Genomic DNA, 24,558 nt, shown 5'->3' with positions numbered 1-24,558 from the left:
TGGAATCAACCTGACTCAGGGCTGCTCCTCCGGAGGGAAGCGTGAGAAGGAAGGACCTTCTGGCTCAGAGGGCGGGTGGCGCAGGGAGCCGGATCTACAACCCAGAAGCATGTCAAGGGCTCCCTGGCCCTGCCAGCTACCCTGGGTAGAGCTGCTGGGGGCCCAGCCTGGCCCCCAACCACCCAGGGGATCTTGGGCAACTAACTTCATGTCAGTGAATCTTGGTTTCCTCATGTGAAAATGGAGAGAGCCATCCGAGGGTCAACAGGCGCAACTGGTGAAAAAGCCGTCGGCAAGCATCAAGTGTGGGCACGTGACCCTCACGCAAATGCCATTCACACGCTGTTCCTGGCACGTGGCAGGTGCCCAGATACCTGCTGAATGTCCTCAGACGGCAGCCTGACGGCAGGATCCAGGTCCACCTGAGGAGCTCCAGGTACTGAGCACTTGCTCTGTGCCAGGCACAGCGCTGGGCACTCACGTGGGTCATAGACCTCATTCAGTCCTCACAAGTACCTTAGGGAGAAGGGGGTATTATCCCCATCTTACAGAGGAGGAAACTGAGGCTCAGACATGGAGAAGCTCAGAGAGACTCAGCCGCTTGTCAAAGTCACATGGGGAGCAGAAATGAACTTCGAACCCAGGTGTGTCCAACTAGAGATCACCCTTCAGGCGAGTGACACAGCCCCAAAGGACAGACGGACACATACACACGGATGGACACACCCACTCACCGGTCGGGGACACAGCTGCAGTGGCTGGGGGATACGTATGGGGAGCTGCTGGTGGAGTAGGAGAGGCAGGAGGAGTCCTGGCTGCACAGGGGCTCCAGGTGCCAGGCTGGCAGGCTGGGTCCAAAGCCCTGCATCTCGATCATGTCGCCAGCATCTGAGGGCAGGAAGGGGGCCATGGTCAGGGCCCGGCAGGTCTCCTCCCCCAAGTACCCTGCAGCATGCCCACCTCTGTGCCCAGAGCTGCAGCATGAAGTCACCCTTTGGTGGAAAACCAGAGGGGTGGTGCCTGCCTGGCCCAGGGTCCAGAGCCCAGAGTTGGAAGTGGTGGAGAGAGAGGGCGCCTGACACTTCCCAGCGTCCACCTAGTCTTTCTGAACGTGGTAAGATACTTTCACTGAGTCATGGATGATTGTGTCTATTCTCTCCATCTTGCTATAAGCAATGGAATAGACACTTGTTTTTCTAGAGGGAGAAGAAAAAAGAAGGAACAAGAAAAGCCTGAGCTCTCTGAAATGCTGCCAGCCGCCTTGGCCTTCCAGGATTCAGCCTGGTCCTCTTGGGCAAACTCTGGGATGTGCAGGAAGGTGCCTGAAACATTGCAAACTTTGAACCTTCCCATGCCAGGAGCGCCCACTGATCAAAGCCCCTGAAGGACCCCTGAGCCACCAGTCCTGGTCCACAGACCTCATCCCCGAGGGTTCTAGACCTGGCGGCCAGTGGCTAAGCAGGAGCAGTGCTCCCTGCCCAGGCCAGGTGCCCCCAAGTTCGCAGCAGTGGGTGAGTTCTCCATCCTTGCCTAGCCTGACTGCACTGCATGGTGGCCTCCTGCAAACACGCAGGTGAACTGGCAGGAAGGGCAAAGGTTCCAGGGCTGCCGGGCCACTGGGGGGATGAGGGTGGCAGCTGGGCATGCACGTTCCACCATCCAGAAGAATGTGCCCGGTGCAGCCTCAGAAGACAGCTCCTTGGACAGTTTTACACCACAGCAGAGCAAGCCTCCTCAGCCGGCCCAGCTAGGCTGAATCAGAACTCAAGACCCTTGAGAGCTTCGAAGGCCCACGTGGGGCAGGCACTGCTCGTGGGGGACTCTGGCAGGTCCAGTGAGCCACAAAGATGAAGCACAGTAAGGGCAGAAAGTGAAAGGACCAGGAGATGACGCCAGGAAGGAGGGAGAGAAAGAGAAGAGTAAAGAAGACAAGGAAAGAGAGAGAGCTGTGTGTGTGATAGACTTCTTTCAAGCAGTAGTTCTTTTCTGTGAATTATGGCCTGGGCCCTGGCCTGCTGTGAGTCTGGAGCAGACCTAGGCCTGGTTTTTGTGGGAGCCAGACTCCAGCTCTGGGTGTGCCTTGGTGGGGAGGGCTGAGCTGACCCCCTCCAGTCCCCTCAGGGGCTGCCCTGTCTTGGCCCCAGGGCTCTCTCCCCAGACCCACGGCTGGGATTTTTATAGATATCTGGCCCTTCAGCTCCACCAGGAGGCAAATTAAGGGAACACACTTGGTGTGGAGGGGCTGCGGCTCTGGGAGTGAGGGGTTGCAAGCCATGCCTGAGACTCTGGGAAGAAGAAGGAGGGGGCAAATGCAGGTGGGATGGGGCAGGAGCCCAGCTCAGGCCCCTGCAGCAGGCAGAAGAGAGGCCAGTGGTGGGAGGAGCCGGGGGGGGGGGGGGGTGGGCGGGCGGTGTGTGTGGCAGGAGCAGGCCCAGCCAGGTAGGCAGCAGGTAGCAGGCGGGCAGGCAGGGGGTTGCCAGGTGCAGAGGGTGGGCACACAGGGAAACGAGTTCATGCCCAGAAAGCAGGGCCCAACCAAGGCAGACTCCTGGGTCAATGCTCTTCACCTTAATTCTCCAGGAAGGAGCTGAACCAGCCAGCATTGAACACTGCATCTCTGAATTAACCCAGTGCAGACAGCTGGAGCTCTGGAGTGACTGGGCGAGGGGCAGCAGGCTGGACGGGGGTCTGCCGGGCCAGCTTTGACTCTGACTCTCTCCTCTGAGCGTGAGGAAAGTTTGAAGCAAAACAATTAGGGTGATTGAACCCCACAGCCCCTAAGACTCCGAGTGAAAGGTGCCTGGCCTGGAGCAGAATTAGAGTGAACAGCATCTCTGCTCTGTGGGGAGGCAGCGGGAAAAGGAGGAAGGGGGGGAAGGAGAGTCTGGACACCCGCCACTTGATTCACATGCACAAGTCACGCATGTCGCAGGCCTGGAAAGCAACGGCTAGCAGAACGGACTCAACAGTGTTGTCATTACGGACTGGAGTGGAGACGGGGGCTCCCATACCATCTCCCCAGCCACCTGCTGATTCTGCTTCCACACCTCCTCCCCTTTCTCAAGTGCTGGGGTCCCAGGGGCTACACACTGGGTCGGTCTGACCCCTGAGTTCCCCAAGAGGATGCCCAAACAAGCCCCGAGGCCTCTGGACCCTGTAAGTTTCTCTGACCCTGGAGGCCTCAGCTCTTAAGAGCAGCCAGGGATGGCTTCCTGTCTCCAGGTCCACTAATTAGGGGCTCTACTGGCACTCCCGCCCCACCACAGCCTCCAGCCTGACTATAAATTTGTGGGGCGAGAAGGGGCTCCCTGGCTCTCCTGGCTCAGCTTCCCCACACGGCTCCAAGTCAGCTAACCTGGAAATAAACATCAGCCTCAAGCCCAGGTTTGCAAGGAACCAGGTGGCAGGCAAAAAACATGACAAGTGAGGAGGCTCCCCCGAGTTCCCACCAGCTGGCCTGGGAGGAAGGGCTGGAAGCGAGGGCCGGCACAAGGACAGGAATGTGATGGGTAAGGGGGCAGTTGGCAGTTGTGCTGAGGGTGTGCTAGGTGTGTTCTAGGCCGTGGACTTGGCCGCCCATTACAGGCTTGGTGGCTGAGCTAAGGAATTGGGTTCATTTTGTGGAAGCATAAGGAGAGTGTCACATATTCCTAGACGCCCCCTGTAGGGGCAGGGAAAGGGGAGAAGGAATTAATCTGCGGCCAGGGGCAGAGAGGAGAGATAAGTTAGGAGTTTGGGATTAACAAATATATATTACTGTATATAAAATAAACAACAAGGACCTACTGTATAGCACAGGGGACTATATGCAATATCTTGTAAAAATCTATAATGGAAAAGAATCTGAAAAAGAATATATATATATAACTGAATCACTTTGCTGTGTACCTGAAACTAACACAACACTGTAAATTAGGGACTTCCCTGGTGGTGCAGTGGTTGAGAGTCCGCCTGCCGATGCAGGGGACACGGGTTCGTGCCCCGGTCCGGGAGGATCCCACATGCCACGGAGCGGCTGGGCCTGTGAGCTGTGGCCGCTGAGCCTGCGCGTCCGGAGCCTGTGCTCCACAACGGGAGAGGCCACAACAGTGAGAGGCCCGCGTACCGCAAAAAAAAAAAAAAAAAAAAAAAAAATTGTAAATTAACTATACTTCAATTTAAAAAATGGTTTAAAAAATTAAAAATAAAAATAAATTAGTTAGAAGAATGGTAGGGAATTATTCAAATGGATTCAGGGAGGCATAAACAAATTGGAAGATATTACTGTAATAATCTGCCTCACAAATTCAATGTTCCAATATTTAAAAGAAGCTGAAATTAGGGGTGTGGTGTATGTGTGTGTGTGTGTGTGTGTGTGTGTGTGTGTATTTAATAGAAATCTATTGACTTCCGCGCGTTGGCTGTAATGTCTGCAGTTGGACGTGGCTATGGATAGCAGTCATGCCCCCTGCACCAAGGTGCTTTGTAGGGCAATTGGATCAAAGGGTTCCATGTTTGCATTAAGGTCTGATGAAATAGAGATGGGTTGACACTTCATTCTGGACAATGGTGTCTTAACTTTCTTCTCCTACTTGTTGTATAAACCCTACCCTCATCTCCTAAAAGGTTGGGGATTATATATTTAATTGGTCATTCTTAGAGTATAGAAAAGAGAGACGAAGCCTTTACCGCTAGCTCCTATATGGACAATAAATACTTTTAATGAAGAAAAAGAAATTCACCTGTGGCATGGGACTGGTGGGGGTGGGGAGCCTCCCCTAAACTCCAAGACAGGTGGCCTCGGCCCTTCAGAAGCAATCTTCCCTGGGCACCTGGGCCTGGCCCTCACTGGTCCCCTGACCAGTCCCTCTCTACAAGTCTAGCTCTGCACTGAGTGGTGGACAGAGGAGCTGTGGGCACTGTCCTGTCATTTCCAATGAGGGGGCCTCGGTAACCCTGGAGTCAGGTCCATGAGGGCGGGAACACACCTGTCTTATATCCTTGGCACAGATATTTCTAGATTTCATGCTGAAGTACCAGCTGGGTAAACTGAGGCCCGGGTCTCTTTCCGGTGACCCTGACCCCTCACCTGACCACAGCTGACTCCTGTCCCCATGAGCCGTCCAGCCCCTACCCCTGCTAAAGAGGGGCCTGGTACTTCTGTCCTGTTTCCGTTAAGTCAGGAGTCAGAGGCACAGGGCCCGTCTTCCCAGCCAGCAGGAGAGAAAGAAAGAGACACTGTCCTGGGTTTGCCAGCATGACCCCTCCAGAGTGGGAACAGGGCTCTCAGAGAGCCATTCCTTTCCAACAGGGAACCAGATAATCAGACCTTCCCACCAGTCAAGCTCTTCCCTCTCGGGTGCAAAGCCCTCTCCTCACGTTCAATGGGGAGCCCAGAGACAACTGCATTTTGTACTGTCCCCTCCTGCCAGCACCTCCTTCCACCCTCCCTGATCTGCCTCGTGGGTGCAAGTCCCATAATGCCAACACTGCCATTTGAGCCCCTGCGGTGGGTGGCAGGTGGGCCCAGGGGGGTGGGGCGGGAGGACGGGGTGGGTCAGGGAGAGGGGGAGGGATAAAAACCTTTCATCGGATTGGGAGCTGTGAGGTTCCGCGAGCAGATCATTGAGAGCATCGCGTGTAGTCTATCCTCCTCTTCCTCATCATCGTCCACCGAGGCCGCGCGGCTGGCCGCTAGGTGGTGGTAGTTAATAGTGACTGCTCAAAAACAATAGCAGAGATGCAGAGGCATGAGGACCCTAGTCCCGGGGCAGGAGGGTCCGCACTCCCTCCTTAGGGAGAGCAGAATGGAGTCTGGGTCACCTTGAGCCTGCAGGGCATGGAAGAGGGGAAGGGGGGACCTGAGAGTCTTTAGATGAGTTACTGGGCAAAGTATGGAAGAAGGTGAGGACCCGGCGGCAGCTCCAGAGCTCCACTCTTGGAGGATGCCCTCTCTAGGAAGAACAGAAGAGAGAGAACTGATGGGGGCGCCAGGGTAGTGGAAGACAGGGACTCCCCAGCCCTGGCTGAGGCGGGGCATGACTGCTGGCAGGTGGATCTCAGTCACTCTTCGGCTCGTGTCATGGTCAAGCTGAACCACATCTGAGGGTTACCCCAAATCCCCCGCTTCAGACTATAAACCCGACCTTCTAAGGGCTTCCCAGAGCTGCTCTCCAGGAGCCTGGGTCACCCCGCTGGGCTTCAGCTCCTTGAAGTGACTGGAACTGGGAAGTACCAAGGCTTGAAGAGGGCAAGTGGAAGCTACAAAATCTGAGGCAAGCAAGAGCCTGAGGTTAAAGGCCAGGTCTGCAGACACGTTCTGGCCAAAGCTGAGCCTCCTCTTCATCAGGCACTCCTGGGAGGGAAGGGGGCACCAGGTCTCCTGCCCTCCGAGCCTGGTAACAGAGAACTCGCGCCGTGGCTGTGTGTTTGAAGTCTGGGCAATCTGTCCACTAATACGGAGACAACTTGTCGACAGCTTATTGGCACGAGTTAGCACATTTTGGGAGCAGGTGGTCTGGCTGGCAATAAGTGCTCTGGGCTGGCGAATTCCATGACCTTATCCCCGAGATCAGCCATTCTGGCCTGGAGAAACCTATGGGCAACAGCAGTGCTCTGACCAGAAAGGGAGCTCGTGTCTTGGTAGATGCCTATGGACAAGCCCCCTGGGGCCCAGAGGGGTTATGTCCACGTGGGGCAGGACCCATGAGGGTCAAGTCACCTTTCAACTCCTGGCCCCACAGATTCCCACTGCAGCTCCAAATCTCACCCCAGACGCCCCCCTACTCCTAATGCTCCCCTCATCAGTAGCTGGTTGGGGGAGGGTTCTGGCTCTAGCAGAGTCAGTGAACAATTTGCACCATCTATAAAGACGCGCTGACCCTGCACCCAGGCCACCTTGTGGGGGTCAGGCGGCAGGCTGAAAAGAAACCAAGAGTTCTCCACCTTCTATGTGTAGCCTCACCACATGTTTTCCCTGGGGCAGGGCATGAAAGGATGACCAAGAGAATATTGTACAGCGACACCTGGATCGGCTGAGCCGAGAGCCCGGGGTCACGAGGTGGGGAGAAGACAGCTAGGTAGACAAGAGGCCACTTCTCCGAGGGATGATGTGCGGGGGGGACGGTCCGGTGAGAGGCTGAGTAAAGACCTGCCTGGGTTAACCAGGCCTGGGCAGTGGACCCTGCCTGCGGCCCCCTGGGTGACACTACGCCCCCACCTCTCTCTTCCTCCACGAGTGACGTTTGGGACACTTACTGTGCTCGTGCCTGTGGCCAGGGTAGATGATCCGGAACACGTAGTCGGTGGCCCGCCCTGAGCCCACGTCCTCCACGTCCACGGACCGCATGCTGCTGCGCTTCCGTAGCCTGGGGAACACCTTCCCCTGCGGGGAGAGGGGTGGGTGGTCAGCCTGCCCAGGGCGGGGTCCAATCCACGCCCCCCCGCCCCCCCCACCCCGCTAGGCTGCTCCTAAGAGCTCCGTGTGGGGAAAGGACGGGAGGCCAGCAGGTGGGCGGAGAACCCACCCCACACACCCCCTCACCCAGAGCCTCCCAAGCCCCGAGGTACCTTCCCCTGCTGGGTCCAGAGTGGGGGCTCCAGCTGTCCTCGAGGCAGAAGCCCGTTCTCCAGGCAGGACAGGAAGGACAGCAGGTGGCCCCCCTGCGGGAAGTGCAGTGGTGGCCTCTGGATGCCATCCTGGCTCACCAGCACGAGGGTGCCGCCGTTCTCTGGGGGGTGAATGTGGGCCAGTGAGGCTGGGTAGGAGGACAGTGGGGTGGGAGCATGGGGACGGAAGGAGGGGGACAGGAAGTCCGTGCACGGCGCAGGCTCTCTCCCCTCACCCCTGTGCCCAGGACAGGGGAGGCTCACTTTGCTGGTGGCAGTGGATGCAGACAATCTGACTGAAGGGCACAACAAGGGCGTAGTCCCAGTAAACACTGGAAAGGAACCAGTTTGGTGTTGCTGTGTCCCAAGACCTGCCATCCCACCTTCCTCATCTCCCGGCCCCGACACCCGTGAGACTACCCGGAATGGTAGTATTCAGGGTACTACTATTAGTACCCTGACCGTAGCCGAGAATGTGACCTCGGCCAGCCACCTTGTCCCTCTGGGCCCCACGCTGTCCTCATGGCACAGAGCCTGGCAGTCTCAGCTGCCCAGAGCTTGGCTCAGGCAAACCTCTCCGTGCCCAGGCCCGGCTCAGTCCTAGAGAGCTCGGGAACCTGTCCAGGATGCCTCCCCCTGCAATTCTTGGCATCGGATAAGGAGTGAGGCCTGCCCCCTGGAGCAGGCTGGGTCTCGCCATCCCCCGCCCGGGAGCGAGGCTCCTTGGAGGAAGTCCCACAGCCCCCACCTCTTTTCCAGCTCGGAATCCCCCAGAGTCCCGTTCATGAGCTGGTTGGGGGTCCACTTCAGAGTCAGGCTGCCTGCGGACTGGTGCAGGGAGAGGTAGCCAGGGACAGCCTCCACGTCCCCCTTCTGCAGGGAGCAGACACACCAGAAGACAGAGAAGATGAGGGCCTGAGAGGCTCCTGGGGATGGCCTACGGAAAAGGAGCTCCAGGTGCGTGCAGGGAGGCCAGGCCAGGCCAGTCACAGGATCCTGGACTGGGGGCCAGGAGGAAGTAGGGGGCATCACGTGCCACACGCAGATGTGGGTGCCTCCTTCCCCTGGCTGGCCTGGGGCCACTGGCTCTGTCCTGTCAGCCTCCTGGATGCCAGGCGTGTCCAGGCCAGCCATACCCAAGCTGGGCGTTCACCCTGCCTGCTGGCTGACATTCCTACTCCCAGACGGCCTGGTTCTCAGCTGGCCAGAGCAGATGCCATTCCTGGCTCCTGCGAGCTCAAGGCTGGGCGTGAGGCTATGAAACAGTGAAGTAGGGGGTGGGGCCCTTCTCCCCCTTCTCTCTAGTCAAGCCCCTGGGAAAAGGCACGAATGTGGCTGGAGGTCTTGGTGCCTTTGGAAAAGGGAGAGGAGGGCCGGGCGTCAGGCTCTCCTACCGGCTGTACCAGCACGTTGTTTTTGCCGTAGAGCAGCCGTGTCCTCGAGTTCTGGTGCAGGGATTCCACGTACTCACGGGCGCAGGCAGCTAGCCTGTCCTCCGACGCGCTGCCACTTGAGTGCCGCTTCCGGATCTGCGCACAAAGTCACGGCTCTGCTCTCAGCCCCAGGAAGTCAGCCATGGGGGTCAGCCCCAGGCCTCCCTGCAGACCCTCTCTAGCTGACCCCAAGGGTCCTTCCTGTCCCCAGTTTGCTCTCAGCCATGGACCAGCTCTGTGCTCCTGGCATTTATGTGAGCGCCAGTGTGGGGAAAAGGCTCTCCTGGGGTGGCCGCTACCCTGGGCATCTCCGAGGCCCAGCCTATATCTGCCAGGAGCACACAGCCCAGCTGCTCCTCCCCAAAGGCCCAGGGGCATATCCTGGGTGAGCACAGGGTGGGAAGAGTGACACCTACTCCTAGGGCTGGGCGCTTCGCAGGGGAGTCCTGGCGATTTGGGGGACCCCGGATACGGTGCCTCTGGACCAGCTCATCAGCCGAGGGGTCGGTCCAGTAGTGATCGGCTGTCTTGAGCTTGGTGTACTCCAAGGCACAGGGTCCCACTGTGGAGACAGGGACAGCCAGCTCAGGGGTGCCCCTCAGCACTTGCCCTGGAGCCCCCACTGGCCCAGCGCAGGCCTGTCTGCTACTAGGCTTACCTAGAAGAGAGGCCAAGATGGGGCCAAACACAGGGTCTGCCAGTAACGCCTCCTTCTCGTAGTACTTGCTGCCAGGGGAGAGACAGACAGGGCGACCACTGGGGCTCCGGAACTCATTCCATGGCCGTCAAGCTCACCAAGGAGATACATTCCCACAAGGATCAAATTCATGTCAGTTACCAAGAAGAAACGAGTCCACAAGGACTGAGCTTTGGGGGTGCCTGGTGTGGTCTCTGCTTTCGAGATGCTACGGGGGGATGGCACATGCCCATGGACTGTGGTGGGCAGTCCAGCACAGGGAGGGGTGGGCTCAGGGAGGGGCAGTCACCTGCAGTTCTCCACCAGGTACTGCACGACCCTGTCCAGCACTTTCTCGATGAGCGCTGTGCGTACCCATATGTGTTTCAAGGCCTGCAGGCTGAGGGCTGGGGCCTTCCCACTGGCAGAGCCCTGTCTCTGCTGGGTCTCCCGGTTGCCCGCCAAGGGTTTCCTGCAAAGAGGGGGTGGGCTTCAGGAGTGGGAGGGCTTGGGGGTAAGCCTCATCGCAGACTGGTGGCACTGGGAGCGGAGTTTGGAGCTGCAAGACAAGAACCCAGAGGACTGATTGGGATGGGGGGTTGGAGGTGGTGGACAGGACCTTGTGCCTGAAAGGGCCACCCCCCACCCCCACCCTTAGGCTGGCCCGTCATCCGAGAGGTGAGGCCCTGCAAGAAACAGCAAATGGAAAGAGCAGAAGGGAGGCACGGGAGGGGCTGGCTCAGGGCTTACCTGCCCTCTACTTGCTGCTGCAGCTCCTGCACCTTGTGGCACACCTCCGCAGCCACCGGGCACGCCTTCCCCACCTTGGTGAACAGGGCTGCCATCTTGTCACTGCGCAGGAAGCCGGCGGCACGGCGCCTCAGCTGATGCAGGAGGCAAACCTCCACCGCACCTGGGCCACAACGGGAGCAGCAGCTGAGCCTGGGCGAGAGCGGGAGCGAGAGGAACACTCCCCTCCCCCATACCTATGGAGAGCAGAGAGGCGAGGGCAGGCCCTGGCTCTGCTAAGACTAGGGGGTGAGGTTCGGGCTTAAGACGGGCCACGGAGACGTACCCTGACCTCTCTCCAAAACGCTCCCGCGGGCCCCTCCCCGCTCCTGCCCAGCGTGGACCTGCGGGGGCTTTGCTGTGCCACACCGTCCCTGTCCCTCTCTCTCATCTGGGATGTATGTGCCTCCTGTATGCAGCATCGCCCTGAGGCTCTGAGGACAAAGCTGCCAGTGCCAGTTGGCACGGGTGGCTCCACCCCCTGCCCGTGAGGGCAAGCACGGACAGCTCCTGCAGGACAGGGGATGTAGGGAGCACACAGCCTGGCAGCCCTCCTGTAGAGCAGAGATGATGTGGTTGCTAAGGAACGAGGCTCTGGAGAAGGAGCTGAAATATTGATGAAGCCACTGCAGAGATCGGACCTGACAGCAGCCCTGAATTATTGACCAGCCCTGCAGCCGACAGTGAGGGATTTCTACTTCCCATGCAGGGAGGGCATCCCTTCATTCATTCATGTTTTTAGGGGCTAGGCCTACACTCTCTGTCTGGATTCTGCTTTCAGCAGACAGGCCCCATAGGAAGGAATGAAGGGCTTGGTGGGGGAGGGTGGGGAGCTGCCCTGGGCACATACAGATTCTAAAAGACTTAGTGTGTAGGTGTGGGGGAAGGAGGGGCTTGGCCATTACTGAGGACAAGCTGATTGTTTTCCAGCCGAGGAAGGAAAGGCCCAGAAAGGGGAAGAGAGCTGATTTGAAGTCACAGAGTGGCAGAGCTGGGTGTAGACACAGGGCCCCAAACACTGGCCCAGCCCCTTTCACCTCCTCCAGGTATGTTGGGGGCCCACAGGTGGGAGGAGGCCTCCCCTCACTTCACAGGTACTCTTTTTACAGGGATTGTGCTGGAGGTGGAGAGTCAGAACAGGGTCTGACGCGTGGTGCCACTCGCTACTTCTGGAAAACATGGGTAAGTGACTTGATGCTCTGAGCCTCAGTTTTATCATCTGTGAAATGGGGGAGACTTCTTAGGACTGGTGTGAATTGTTACATGAGATGAAGTATGTAAACCCCTCATGCCAGAGGCTCTTGATGCCAGTCGGTTCCTGACTCCTAATTTCTTTTTGTCGAGATCCTGTTCTATGGCTAACCTGTAAGGGCTGGGTTTTTGCAAGTCCTCTCACGGGCAGTGAGGGGTGAGGACACACTAGAGAGAATCACAGGCTGCCCCAGAGGTGGGTGGGGGTGTCATTCTCTTAGGAACAGGGGAACTGAGGCCCCATCAAGCTTACTGTGACTAGTGTTGTTAGAATATGAAACCTGGGGACTTCCCTGGTGGCCCAGTGGTTAAGATTCTGTGCTTCCACTGCAGGGGGCATGGGTTCGATAGTTGGTCGGGGAACTAAGATCCCACATGCCACACAGTGTAGCCAAAAAAAAAAAACAAAGAAGGAAACCTGGACTTAGGAAATAATCAATAATCACCGAAAACAGAGGCTCTCACCTGTTTTCTGCCTTCATTGTTACTGACAGTCACTGATGACCTATAAAAGAGTTTTGTTTGGCTCTCTCTTGTACTGAGGTCAAGAAGTTAGAGAGAGTCCCTGGGGCCAATGTGGAAGCTGGCCAGTTCATTGAGAGCATCCCAGGGAAGGGGAAACAAAACAGGACCCCCTCCCTCTCCTGGGAGGTCAGGCCTCGGAGGACTTTATTTCACAAATTGCAGCCTTTCCTTCATGGCATGTTCATATATCGATGAGCACATGCGTACGCAGACAGATGTATCCACAGGTATCATGTGCGTATGGGACATGTGGGGGAACCTTTGCTTAAGTGTCCACATATTCCCCTCCATGGCTGTCCCCTTGGTCCCTGGAGGTCCTGCGTGGCCCTGAGGTACATAGGTGAGTGACCTTTTTGTCATAGTCTCTTGGTCCTGGGGCTGCTGCAGCTACAAGTCCACAGCTGGAAGAAGGGGGTGACTATTTCCGGGGCGGCACTCCCGGATCAGAGTGGGAGAAAAGCAGCACCGAACAAGGCCAGAGCAGCAGCAGGTGGCACCAGTCCTGCAGAGAATCATGTGCCTCGGTGACGTGACTAATTGCCGGGATAATGAGTCATTAGCTCTCCTACCTTCCCCAGGCGACTGCCCATGTAGCCAGGCTGGGGAGCCTGGGGATGCAGGCAGCAGCTTGGCCTCACCCAGCCTGCCAGGAAGACTGTGAGCACAGGCCTCAGGGTTCTCTGGGGTGGGTGGAGGCATTCCTCAGCAATTACTGCAAGTAGGGAATACTGAGAGAAGCCCAAACAACACACCCAGTGCCCCCATTCACCCCATGGCCCCTAAGTTCCTTCTGTGAAACCCGGGCAAGGTGCCAGGCGACGTCTGCAGAGGGAAAAATCTGTCTCAACTCTCTATGTTCCAAGCAAAGTAAACGACCCTCTATGCCAGGTATTCCTAAGCTGGTTCCACGGGCTCCTTGGCCAGTTAGTTGTTCAAACTATACTAGTCCTTCCCCATTCCCACAGGGCCGTCCCCCAGAGGGAAGGTGCACGTCACTGTGTGCAGTGTGTAGGCAAAATAATAATATAATGACACTGATAATATATAATTGAGAATTACTCTCCTAAGAGGGTTTGTTGATAGGCTTCTAGACCTTCGAGACCCCCTAAAACTGCACACAGAATCACTGGTCTGCTTCTGCAGGCTTAGGTGAGTGTTTTTATTCTGGATAAAGGATCCTTGGCTTTTAGTTTCTGAAAAGGGTATCTGATCTCAGAAAGTTTTAAAACCCTGCTCTAAGACTTTTGGGTTGAGAGGAACCACAGACACTTCCACTGATCGACACTTACAGATATGCAAGTACAGAGATCCCCCTGGCCTCTCCCCACATACAGAGAACACCACACTCAGAACTGTAGAGCTATCAGCAATAATGCCCGACTCTCCAGCTGTCTGTGCTCCCCAGGAGGCCCTCTCACAGACCAAGAAGCACCCTTCTCCAGGGAGAAGATCACACAGAGGCCCCTGGAGGAGACGCCCATCACAGCCAAAGCACCAAGTCAGCCAAAATCATCCCCCTTCTAACTGAGCTGTCTGGGCCCTGGTCCCCAGCCGTGACGTGAAGGTTTCAGGAGCCCCTGTCTCAGGGTTCCCAGCACCACCCGCAGCCACTCTGGTTGCCCCAAAAGAGGGGAGAGACAGCCCTGACATCATTCAGGTCACTTCACATAAGAAAAACATGTACTAATTGATAAAAATCAACACTGTTTTTGGTCACTGGTTGGGATGGGAAGGTTTGGGTGAATGAATTGAAACAGAGAAACAGACATGACTCAACAAGCATGATCCTCTCACTCCCCACCTTGGTCTTCCAGTGGCCTTTGGAGCTATGGTACCGGATGAGCCCAGGGTACCCTTTCTACTCTGTCATCCTATGCAACTGACAGCAAGGCTCAGGGAACTGCAACTCGGAGTGGGCAGGAGTGGAAATAGTTTTAACTTTAGCACCCTGCTGTGGACATCCCACCCTGGCAAGGTCTGGCACCATCGTCCCAAGGAAAAGCAGTGAACTACAGCCCAGACAAGCCCTGGGACTGTCCCTCACCAGTCTCTGACATGCCCCTAAAGTCTATTAAGATACGGGGCTTGGGCTTCCCTGGTGGCGCAGTGGTTGAGAGTCTGCCTGCTGATGCAGGGGACACGGGTTCGTGCCCCGATCCGGGAGGGTCCCACATGCCGCGGAGCGGCTGGGCCCGTGAGCCATGGCCGCTGAGCCTGCGCGTCGGAGCCTGTGCTCCGCAGCGGAAGAGACCACAACAGAGAGAGGCCCGCGTACCGCAAAAAAAAAAAAGATACGGGGCTCAACAAATGCTACATGGATTGGAGACCACGAGTGCTAATGGAATCTTATAGGGCCCCTCCCACAAACTCCTTACTTACTGATTTAACCATTCCAAGGAGTCCAATTTAGAACAGAGGAGACATCAGTAGATAGAGAGGGAAGGGACTTGGGAAGTTACTGAATGTTCTCAGACCTTGTTGGATTGGTAAGACCCCCTACGGTGGCAATGTGGCACTGTCTATGAACATTGCAAATAACCTCTGACCTAGTAGCCCCTCTTGTGAGAATCTAGCTTACAGATAGAATCATGCTTACTTAGTTACAACAGCAGAAGACTGGAAACTATCCCCTTGTCCATCAATAGAGGACAGATTAAGTAAATACGGCACATTCATACAGTATAATATTATGCCACTCTGAAAAAGAATGAGAATGATCTTCAAGAACTAATAACGGAAAGGTCTCCAAAAGCAAGATGCAGAGCAGTTTGACTGCATGATACCTTTTAATTACAAAAAAGGGTGGGGTAAACAAAGAATAGAATTAAAAAAAAAAATCAGGACAAAAAACTTGGGAGGATGCACAAGAAGGAAGAGTGGTAGTACTATTGGTGTGGAAACTGGTAGGTGGAGGGGAAGTGGGTGAATGGGGGCAGGGAAAGGAGTGAGACTTTTCACTGTGTACCTTTTGTATAGTTTTGATATTTGAGCCAGGTTACCGATTCAAAATAATAACAATAATTCCATCATGAAAGGATGCTACAGATTCTCTCCAACCTGGAGGTCAATTGAAAGTCATGAAACTCAGAAAGGCTGGGTCTGTCCATGGGCACCCACCCCATCACCAGCTCCCACAGCAAACAGGGTCTGCAGATTAGCTTGGTTCCCCCTCCCACAGGATGATCTGGGCTCTGCCTAGGGTAGCCACTGGTGATCTGCGCTGCGTAGGGACCGGAGAAACAATTCAGTGGGCTGGGACGAGCTTAGGTGTCTCAGGAGCCCACGAGAATGGACTAAAGCCATGGCTGCCAGGAAACGCAGCAGTGGTTGAGAAGGGTCCTCAGTCAGCCCAGCGGGCCTCAGAAACAACCCCCGGCTCTCACACGCATATCCACAGTTAAACTGTGTTCAGTGGCCAAGGGGCCTGGACAAGCCCAGCCTGGTAACAGGGGGACCCACTGAATGGCCTTCAGAGAAGTAGGTCAGTTGGCTGAGGTAGAGGGACACAGCACCCAGTTAGCACAGCCTGACATGAAGGCTGGGCCCAAGGCTCTGAGCCAGGAGGGGTTGATAATGGGAGGAGCACGTGTGTCCTGCGTCCCCTGCTCCCCACCTCTGCCAGCTGCCATCTGTGCAACAGGCGAGTTCAGCTTCCAGGTGAGGAAAGCGCTGGCTGGAGCAGCTAGCCACAAGTGGCTTGTTTTGGTCCTGGAGTTTTGGAGGACATTACTCAGAGCAGAATTTTTAAAAGCCTTGGATGGTGAAACCAAGATTTCCAGGAGAGGAGCAGCCTCCCTGGAGATAGAGGACTGGGTAGGATGGGCGGCCTTTTTTTAAGTAGGAACTTCCTCAACTGCCCATGGAGGGAGTCAACATTTCACTTGTAGCGGATGAAGTGAGGGGAGCAAAGAGGCGAGGCCAGGCATCCTACGTCTCTCCCCTCCCCACTTCCCCGGCCGGCTATTTCCACCAGGGATTTGTGACGGCTGCCTCCACGCGGAACAAGCATTTCTATGGTAACAAGGGTACATTTTTCCTTCCGCCTGCACTGGTGATGCGAGTGGTTTGCTTCAGCTTTGAGGGAGGTGGCACTCAGCCTTGTTCAAAGCCCTGAAACAAGAACGCAACTCTCCCACCCAGACTTTCACTGGGAGGAGTAAGCACTGCCCTGATACTCTGGAACCAAGCAAGTGAGAGAAATGAAGTTCATACCACACATACCCATCTTCCTTGCCCTGCTGGGGATGCAGGGCAGAGTCTGCATGTGCAGTGCTCACACTGGCTTGCCAGGGAACCAGGCCAGTGCCAGCCTCACCCAGCTCGACAAGAGACCCGCCGTCTCCCGGAGTGTCTCTGGACATCACGAGTCCACTGTTTGGTGATCCAAGCTATGCCTCCAACTTCCCCTCAATGCCCCACACCTCCAGGCTCCACTCCTGGGTAGGCCTCACAGGGGGACCCATCCCTGGGCAACACAGGCTTTAGAGTCAGACAGATGTGGGTTCAAACCCTGGTTCCTTTCCTTACTAGCTTTTTGACTTTGTGCAGACCACTAAGTCTCTCTGAGCTTCACCTGCAGGGAGGGAAAGGAACAGGTCCCACCTCAAGGGGTGCTGAGTGACTAAAGGCAACAGCCTGTGCAGAGGGGCACAAGGCTCTTTGTAGCACCCGGAACATGGAAGGTGATGGATAAGCATTAGTGCCTTTCCTTCCTGCGCTGCGTCCGTCCCCTGCCCTCCCTCTGGTACCTACAGGTGCTCTGGCTGTGCTCCCCTCTAAGGCCACCCCTCCCACCTGCGCATTGGATTTCAGCCCCTTTCACCTCTCAAGGACATCACTCCAGCAAACATCCCTTCTCTTTCCTGTATCTTTAATTTTTTCCTATTGATACTTTTCATGTGTACATAACTGTTCTGTAATTTCTCCAATTAAAAAAAAACACACCACCACCTCCCCTGGCCCTACATCGCCATTTAGGTGTTAAACCATTTAGCTGCTTCCTCGCACATAAAATTTCTCAGTAAAGTTGTGTATGTGCCACGCAGCTAGATGTTGTGATAACTGTTGTGACAGGTCATCTGCAGCTGCCTCCCTGAAGAAGGGCTAGGTCTTGATCTCAAGGGAAAGACTCTAGGTGCCCTTCCTTGGGCCTGTCTCCTCGGCAGCCTGAGAAGGCAGGACAGGGAGGGGAGGGAGGACGTGTGCTGTGGTCACCAGAGCTCTCCCCACCCCACTCTAGACAGGCATGCCTGTAGCCCCATCAAGGTCAAGGATTTCCCGTTGCCAGTGACTTATGGGGAGAGGGATCACGTAGAGCTTTTCTGTTGGGACAGGAGAGCTGCAAACGCTCGTTTTTCTTACAAAACCAGCCTTCATAGCTTGCCTCAGCGGTTATGGTCAGCACTGGGGACTCAGGACTTTGGCCTTCCCTGTAGAAGCTCCCTCATGGTGGGGGCCCAGTGTCCTGGGTTTCTACTCTTCCTCCTCTTTTTGGATTTCACCATGACTGGCCACCGCATGACTGACCATCCTACTGTCTGGCAGCCAGGTGATGACTGGCCTGGTGTGGGCCGGTGAAGGGCTGGGTTTGCGTCCGTCTCTTCTGTGTTCGCTCTCTAGAACTACCCAGGTCCCCCACCCGGACCCTGTCGTTTTAAAAGACCAAGGATGCGAAGGGAAGGCAGCAGCCTCAGCGACAGCAGGTCCTTCCTGACTCCAGCTGGGGGTCCAGGATCAGGGAGGACCCTTCAGCAACATCTGCTCCCTTTCCCTGTTCTCCCCACTGCCCCTGGGCACAGGTTCTAGACTGTGAAGCCTCCACCACTAACAGATGTCTGTACATGGACTTGGGGACAGAGGCTGGGCCAGCTCGGGGGTGGGACTATCTCTATGTGTTGGATTAAACACAACAGTCTACAAGACAAATTAAATTATGAAAATTCAGTGACTAGTATTTAATGCTGATCTACTCCTATAAAGTATTCTAGGACTTCCCTGGCGTGGCGGTCCAGTGGTTAGGACTCCACGCTTCCACTGCAGGGTGCATGGGTTTGACCCCTAGTGGGGGAATAAGATCCCGCATGCCGCGTGGCACGGCCTTAAAAATAATAATAATAAAATATTCTATATTTACGTGACTCCAGACCCCACCCTCCAGTACCCAACATCCAGTTCCAACACCCAGAAGGTGGGGCAGATTTCCATACTTATTTGTCTGTTCGGCAGGCTTACGTGTCCAGAATCCTGTTTAAGGTTTAAGGATGCATTCAATACATACTTTTTGAAATAAAAAATATCCTATAAAAAAAAGCTGCATACACTTGCTATCTCTATCTCTTCCTCCACCCATCCTCTCCTCCTCCTCTTCCTTCTTTTTAAAAAAACCATTTCATCTTGGAAAATTCCAATCATATACCAAAGTAAAGAGAATGATGTAATGAACCCCCGAGTACCCATCACACAACACAAGCCATGATCAAGGAAGGACCAATCTTGTTTTAGTTATACCACCTCCAACCACTTTCCCCCTTATCCCTAGATCATTTTGAAGCAAATTTTACATATCATATATTTTTGTCCATAAATATTTTAGTGTGTCTCTCTAAAAGATGACTCTTTTAAAGAGTCATGTACCTAATACCTGCACTGCACCTAAAAAATCAATAATAATTTCTTAATATTTTCAAATTCCTTGATTGGGTTCCCAGAGTTCAAATTGTTCTGATTGTCCAGATGCTCAAAACTCTCAGAAACATGGATTCCTAAATGGAATCCTGGAGAAGGTTCTAGGAGGCTTTATGGGGAAGGTTAAAAGATCACTTTCAAGAACAAAGTAGAATGTCACTGGTGGTGGTGACGACATTTACTGAGCACCTACTGCATACCTGGCTCCATGCTGTCTGCTTTACCCGCATCACTCTTTTAATCCTCACATCAACCTTATTCCGTAGGTTCAGAGTTGCTGAATAAGTGGCCATGGTCACACACTTGGTGACATGGTCTGTGAACGCAGGTCAGGTCTGCCGGACTCCAAAGTCTCCGCTACAGACCATCACCACGTGCCCTCAGCCACGCCCCAAGACAGGGCGAGGGGAGCCAGTCTCCCAGAGGGCCTTTCTTCCTACTGGATCATTACCACATGGAAAGTGGAAGCCAGATATGCTGAGAATGAGCTGTTCATTCAGTGTGGGCAGGAAGAAGAGAGAAGGAATCCCTTTCACTGAAGAGAGACAGAGTAAAAACTGGCTAGTGCCTGAATCTCAGGAAGTGCTGAAATACCTCTGGCTGCAGTACCCCAGGTGGGACGCGCCCTCCCGTCACACCTGCTTCTCTCCCAGCTCATTAGCATCTCCTTGCTATTCCCCAGAGGAGCTTGCTGCGGCTGAACTTCCCGGCTAATGAAAGCTGCTTAGCAACAGGCAGCGGGTTAATAAAGCCCTGGTGTTGTTCCCAGCTCCACAGACTCCACCCCCGTCTCCCATTACAGCTCATCCTCAGTCTGAAGCAACCCTCAGGTGGACGGATCAGCGCGGGGAGGGCAGGGAACCTAAGGACTGAGGGGCAGGGCTGGTCTGGGTCCCACCCCCAGTGCCTGTGGCCAGAAAAAGGAGATGTTTACAAGTCTAAGAACCTGCTCTGCCAGGCCGGGAACCTCTCTGTGGGCCTCCTAAAGCCCTTCTACCCACCAGTGGTTAAAATCCAACCTCAGCGCCCAATTAGAATGGAACAAACAGAGACACTGTGGAGGCAGATGCTCCCCTCTGAGCCAAAGGGGAGGGGAGGCACAGTGCTCCTCGGTTAAGGCCTAAACTACCCCAGACCCCTTGATGGGAAGAGTAACTGGGCACTCTATGCGCAGTCATATTGCTATTACAAATGCGGAGTTCAAAGGTGAAACTTAGGACAATCTGCTGTTTAACCCTGACCTTGAGTTGCCCACAAGCAAAATTTAAGAGCACCTTGCCCTCTGGGGGTTGGGGTGGCAGGAGATAAGCAACCTATGCCCGGGGGGTTCAGGAAGCCACAGAAAAACAGGAAGCATTAATTTCATTCAGCAGCACAAAGTTTCAGAGGCCATATTATGGAGCAAAACGCAAACTTGACATGACTTTTTTTTTTTTTGCGGTACGCGGGCCTCTCACTGTTGTGGCCTCTCCCGTTGCGGAGCACAGGCTCCGGACGCGCAGGCTCAGCGGCCATGGCTCACGGGCCCAGCCGCTCCGCGGCATGTGGGATCCTCCCGGACCGGGGCACGAACCCGCGTCCCCTGCATCGGCAGGCAGACTCTCAACCACTGCGCCGCCAGGGAAGCCCCTGACATGACTTTTTAAGATGAAGACGAGATATCCAAGAACCTTTTCCCAACAGTGGGGTTTGGGCCTATTCTCCAGTGCACGGGTACAGTCACACAGGTCCTGGGGGCTGGCAGGGGGTGCCTCAGAGCAGCAATGCAGCCTTGCTCTGTGGTAGGAGAACAGCACACATAGAACCCCTCCCTGCCAGCTGGGTTTGCCAGCAAGGCCTCCTCACACGGTTCCTACTGCTGGGGCCTGACCGGCTTCTAGACAGACAGGTTTAGGAACAAGCACAGCAAACACAACACACGCACGTTTCTCGTCAGTCCTGGGAGTGTCACTCCTCCCCTTGAGGAACAGGAACTTTCCTGGGTTTGCCCACGGCCAGGTCTTGACCCAGGGATTCTTCAGTTTCATTTCTAAGGCTCTCCAGAAAGGTTCTGTTTCCGGTTCAAATGTCTGTATTCTAAGGAAGCTCAGGGAAGCTCATCTTGCTCAGGCCCTGCCCTCTTCGGTCACCCCCTAGCCACACTCTGCGATGAACAGAGGGGCCAAGGCAGGGCAGAGGGGCCCAGGACCCCAGCCCTCCACAAAGCTCTAGTAAAAGGGGTCACTCACTGCACAGTTAATCCAGTCTCCACAGCTTTCACTCTGTTCCCTTTCTCTCAGCACTTTCTCTGTACTCCCACTTCCCCAAGAACAAAGCTGAATCCTGGATGTGGCTGGGACAACTGCAAGACCCAGGGTAAGACTGGGACCACTTCAGACTAAAAATGCACTTCTGAGCATTTTTCCAGGGGGTGAAGGAGCCTGGCATTTCAGAATCTCCAAAAAGCCAGAAGAGTGGAGTTTTCCATCAGTACATGTCTATTCTCTCTGCCTCCCCCTAGGAATCCCTGATTATGATTTCACTGTGTGATGCAGGCAGGAAAAATGGTTGATAATCACTGCTTTCTTTTTTTTTTTTTTTTGGCCACACTGGGTGGCATGCGGGATCTTAGTTACCGTACCAGAGATCAAACCTGTGCCCCCTGCAGTGGAAGTGCGGAGCCCTAACCACTGGACTGCCAGGGAAGTCTCGATAATCACTGCTTTAAACCAACCTTATTTGGAGCCCGAACCGAGATCCCCCTCACCACTGAACACCATTTTCAACAAAGTATAAAGATTCCTTTTCCCGTGGGTCTCAGATGCCCCGGCTTGACTTAGCTTTATACTATCGGGAGCCCCTCCTGCTAGCATTCCCTTCCGTGACTGTGCACTAAGCCCAAAGCAGAGGCAGCAAACTGGCAGAGGCTTGCAGATGCCTTTTGTTAGCCCACACAATTATTTTTTTAATGGGAATTAGTTATCAGCATTTAAAAATTGGTTCATTTAAAAAAAAAAAAAATTGGTTCATTTCATGTAAAAACCCAGACTTCCGGCTTCTCTTAAAATAAAACAAGGGCCATAGCAAGCCAGGGCCAGCATTCCTTCAGAAGCTGAGTGGTGGCTGCCCCCTTCAAACATGGCAAGTGCTACCCATTTCACCCCAGTCCCCACCACTGCCTGCTGTCCCACACCTGGACTTTTCTCGTTCGACCCTGTGGGCATTTAAGTTTGCACTGTGACCTAAGGCACCTCCCGAAATCCAGCAGAACAGGGCTCCCCTTGCTTTGGGGCTGATCTTAGAACCCTGGAGACCTGGGTCTATTTCATAGACCCTTGTTCTAGTTCCGTGACTGAAATTGGCTGAAAGTAGAATCATTCCTTTTGAAGGTGCTATCCCTGCCTGCTGGAAAGAGCCATGGGCTTCAAGGCAAGAGGCAAAAATGAAAGGCCTACTGCTTCCTGGGGGCCCCTGGACTCATCAGAGGAGAGCTGACAGTTTCTCCTCACCCTAACGGACCTGATGGTGGGACGCCAACAGCTTTTTCCCCTGCCTCTCTTCCCCCATTTACCTACGGCCGCCCACATGTGGCGCCCATGCGCAAGCTGTCTGTGCTATTTTATTCTGTTTTCTGTGTTTGCTGTGTGTGCTCTGGACGAAGCCTAGCACCATGCCATGACTAATTGGGCCACCACTAGAGTCCTTCTGGTGACAATGACAGACACTGGCTGACGTCAGGGGAACACAGCACAGGTGGAAGGGAGTAGGGTTCTAATACTCGTCAAAGTCACCTATTGCAAGCATGCTTTTTCCCCAGCAGGGCTTCTGCCCGAGAAAAGTAGGATCAGACTGCTCCTGCAAACCTGAGAATCGTTATATCATCTCAAAGAACCAGGGAAACTTACCCGAAAGGGAGATAGTAGGACCTCAAATCCTGCAAACCTAGTTTCAGGCTTACCATCCAAAAGAGGAGAAAACACAGACATTTTTCTCATCTCTTACAACGCCAGGAACCTTCACATGTATCATCTCAATACCCACAAAAATTCCTTAAGTTGGGAATCACCACCCTGTTTTTAGAGGAGCAAACTGTGGGGGACAGAAGTTAAGAAACTTGTCCAAAACAACTTGAGAAGTAAGCAGAGCACCAGGGTTTGTCTGAACCCTCAGTCTGTCACTGGGGCTCTGCTCACAGGCTGCCTCTCCCCAGTCGCCCTCCCACATTTCTCTTTTTTTTTCCGTAGCTGTTGCCACACCTGTTATTGCAGGATATATTCACGTATACATTTGTTTTCTGTCTCTCTGCCCACAGAATGTAATCCTCCGGGGCAGAGATGCTGTCCATCTTGCCACTGCTGTTTCCCTACCTGGAGAACAGTATCTAGAATCTGGGGGACCTTCAGTGTTTGCTGCTGGACTGATGGGAGGGGCAGCTCTATCGGCCTCACCATGCTACTGTCAAAAGTGTTCCTTCCCGTATCTCCTTTCATTCCTTCACCTCAGAAATGCACAACCTCCCTTCAATGAACACCAATCTCAGAGGCCAAGGAAAACAACATAAAGGTGGCAAATGGGGGACTTCCCTGGTGGTCCAGTGGTAAAGAATCCGCCTTCCAAAGCAGGGGGCGTGGGTTCGATCCCTGGTCAGGGAACTAAGATCCCGAATGCCGTGGAGCGACCAAGCCCGCGCGCCACAACTACTGAGCTCACGTGCCTCAACTAGAGCCTGCGTGCCACCAACTACAGAGCCCACGCGCCCTGGAGCCTGCGCACCACACCTAGAGAAGAGAAAACCCACACGCCACAACTAGAGAGAAGCCCACGTGCTGCAACAAAAGGTACTGCATGCCGCAACTAAGACCTGGCACAGCCAAAATTAAATTAAAAAAAAAAAAAAAGATGGCAAACAGAAGGTCAAATTCCTGGAAATCCAAGAAGATTCAGTTGTGTGTAGGGACAGGCTTGCTCCTACAAAAGCAAAAGTGTTCACACTGAGGCAGAAGCGTTGGTTTATTACAGACTTTCTCCTTTCTGAGGTGGGAAGGCTTGGCTATCCCTCCTTTACACTCATGTTGTTTTGCACGCAGTCGAGTGCTTGGATGCTGAAGCAACACAGGTGGGATTAATTAGAAAATAGATGTGGGGCTTCCCTGGTGGCGCAGTGGTTGAGAGTCCGCCTGCCGATGCAGGGGACGCGGGTTTGTGCCCCGGTCCGGGAGGATCCCACATGCTGCGGAGTGGCTGGGCCCGTGAGCCATGGCCGCTGAGCCTGCGCGTCCGGAGCCTGTGCTCCGCAACGGGAGAGGCCAGAACAGTGAGAGGCCCACGTACAGAAAAAAAAAAAAAAAAGAAAATAGATGTGGCACAGAAAGCATCCAAAAGCACAGACCCTTCCCCAAAGTTAATGTAAAGATAAACCAGAGCAGTGGTTCCCTAGCAGTGGTCCTACCTAGGACAATGGCCCTTAAAGTGTGGTCTCTGGACCAGCAGTATCAGCATCATCTGTGAACTTGCTAGAAATGCAAATTCCTGGGACTGCCCCAGACAGACTAGAATCAGAAACTCCAGGGTTGGGACCCAGGAATCTGTTTGAACAAGTCCGACAGGTGACTCTGATGCATGCTAAAATTTGAG

At 54.4% G+C, this 24,558-nt stretch overlaps 1 protein-coding gene and 1 long non-coding RNA gene across 10 annotated transcripts in view; one reads left to right on the top strand and one right to left on the bottom strand.

Moving 5' to 3' along the window:
• The window catches only part of SGSM2 (small G protein signaling modulator 2), a 37,185-nt gene that overhangs the window by 7,555 nt on the left and 5,072 nt on the right, over nucleotides 1–24,558 (bottom strand). The window contains exons 2-13 of one of the 8 annotated variants that reach the window (XM_027130622.1): nucleotides 12,202–12,241; nucleotides 10,447–10,638; nucleotides 10,007–10,168; nucleotides 9,679–9,746; nucleotides 9,437–9,582; nucleotides 8,982–9,116; nucleotides 8,336–8,460; nucleotides 7,852–7,919; nucleotides 7,549–7,709; nucleotides 7,237–7,363; nucleotides 5,563–5,697; nucleotides 735–888 (exon numbers count right to left, since the gene is read on the bottom strand). In XM_027130622.1, the coding sequence (XP_026986423.1) occupies nucleotides 735–888; nucleotides 5,563–5,697; nucleotides 7,237–7,363; nucleotides 7,549–7,709; nucleotides 7,852–7,919; nucleotides 8,336–8,460; nucleotides 8,982–9,116; nucleotides 9,437–9,582; nucleotides 9,679–9,746; nucleotides 10,007–10,168; nucleotides 10,447–10,638; nucleotides 12,202–12,218 (1,490 nt within the window). In that variant the 5' untranslated portion in view covers nucleotides 12,219–12,241. Of the gene's footprint in view, nucleotides 1–734; nucleotides 889–5,562; nucleotides 5,698–7,236; nucleotides 7,364–7,548; nucleotides 7,710–7,851; nucleotides 7,920–8,335; nucleotides 8,461–8,981; nucleotides 9,117–9,436; nucleotides 9,583–9,678; nucleotides 9,747–10,006; nucleotides 10,169–10,446; nucleotides 10,639–10,682; nucleotides 11,010–12,201; nucleotides 12,242–19,145; nucleotides 19,493–19,539; nucleotides 19,892–24,558 lie in introns of those variants that run through there. The other 7 variants (XM_027130627.1, XM_027130621.1, XM_027130623.1 and 4 more) reach the window with 7 other exon arrangements.
• LOC113632906 (uncharacterized) lies at nucleotides 11,038–23,591 on the top strand. 2 transcript variants are annotated; one of them, XR_003437988.1, is made up of 4 exons: nucleotides 11,038–11,168; nucleotides 11,416–11,667; nucleotides 21,225–21,300; nucleotides 23,237–23,591. It is a non-coding gene; the product is annotated as an uncharacterized LOC113632906 (long non-coding RNA). The 2 variants fall into 2 exon arrangements; XR_003437987.1 differs by having other exon boundaries at nucleotides 11,038–11,667.

Source organism: Aethalodelphis obliquidens, unplaced genomic scaffold (assembly GCF_003676395.1).
Source record: "Aethalodelphis obliquidens isolate GAN/ISIS:26980383/991018 unplaced genomic scaffold, ASM367639v1 scaffold38, whole genome shotgun sequence".
In the NCBI taxonomy this organism is placed as follows: domain Eukaryota; kingdom Metazoa; phylum Chordata; class Mammalia; order Artiodactyla; family Delphinidae; genus Aethalodelphis; species Aethalodelphis obliquidens.
Note: the sequence above shows the minus strand (reverse complement) of the source record. Positions and strands in the feature narration are given on the sequence as shown.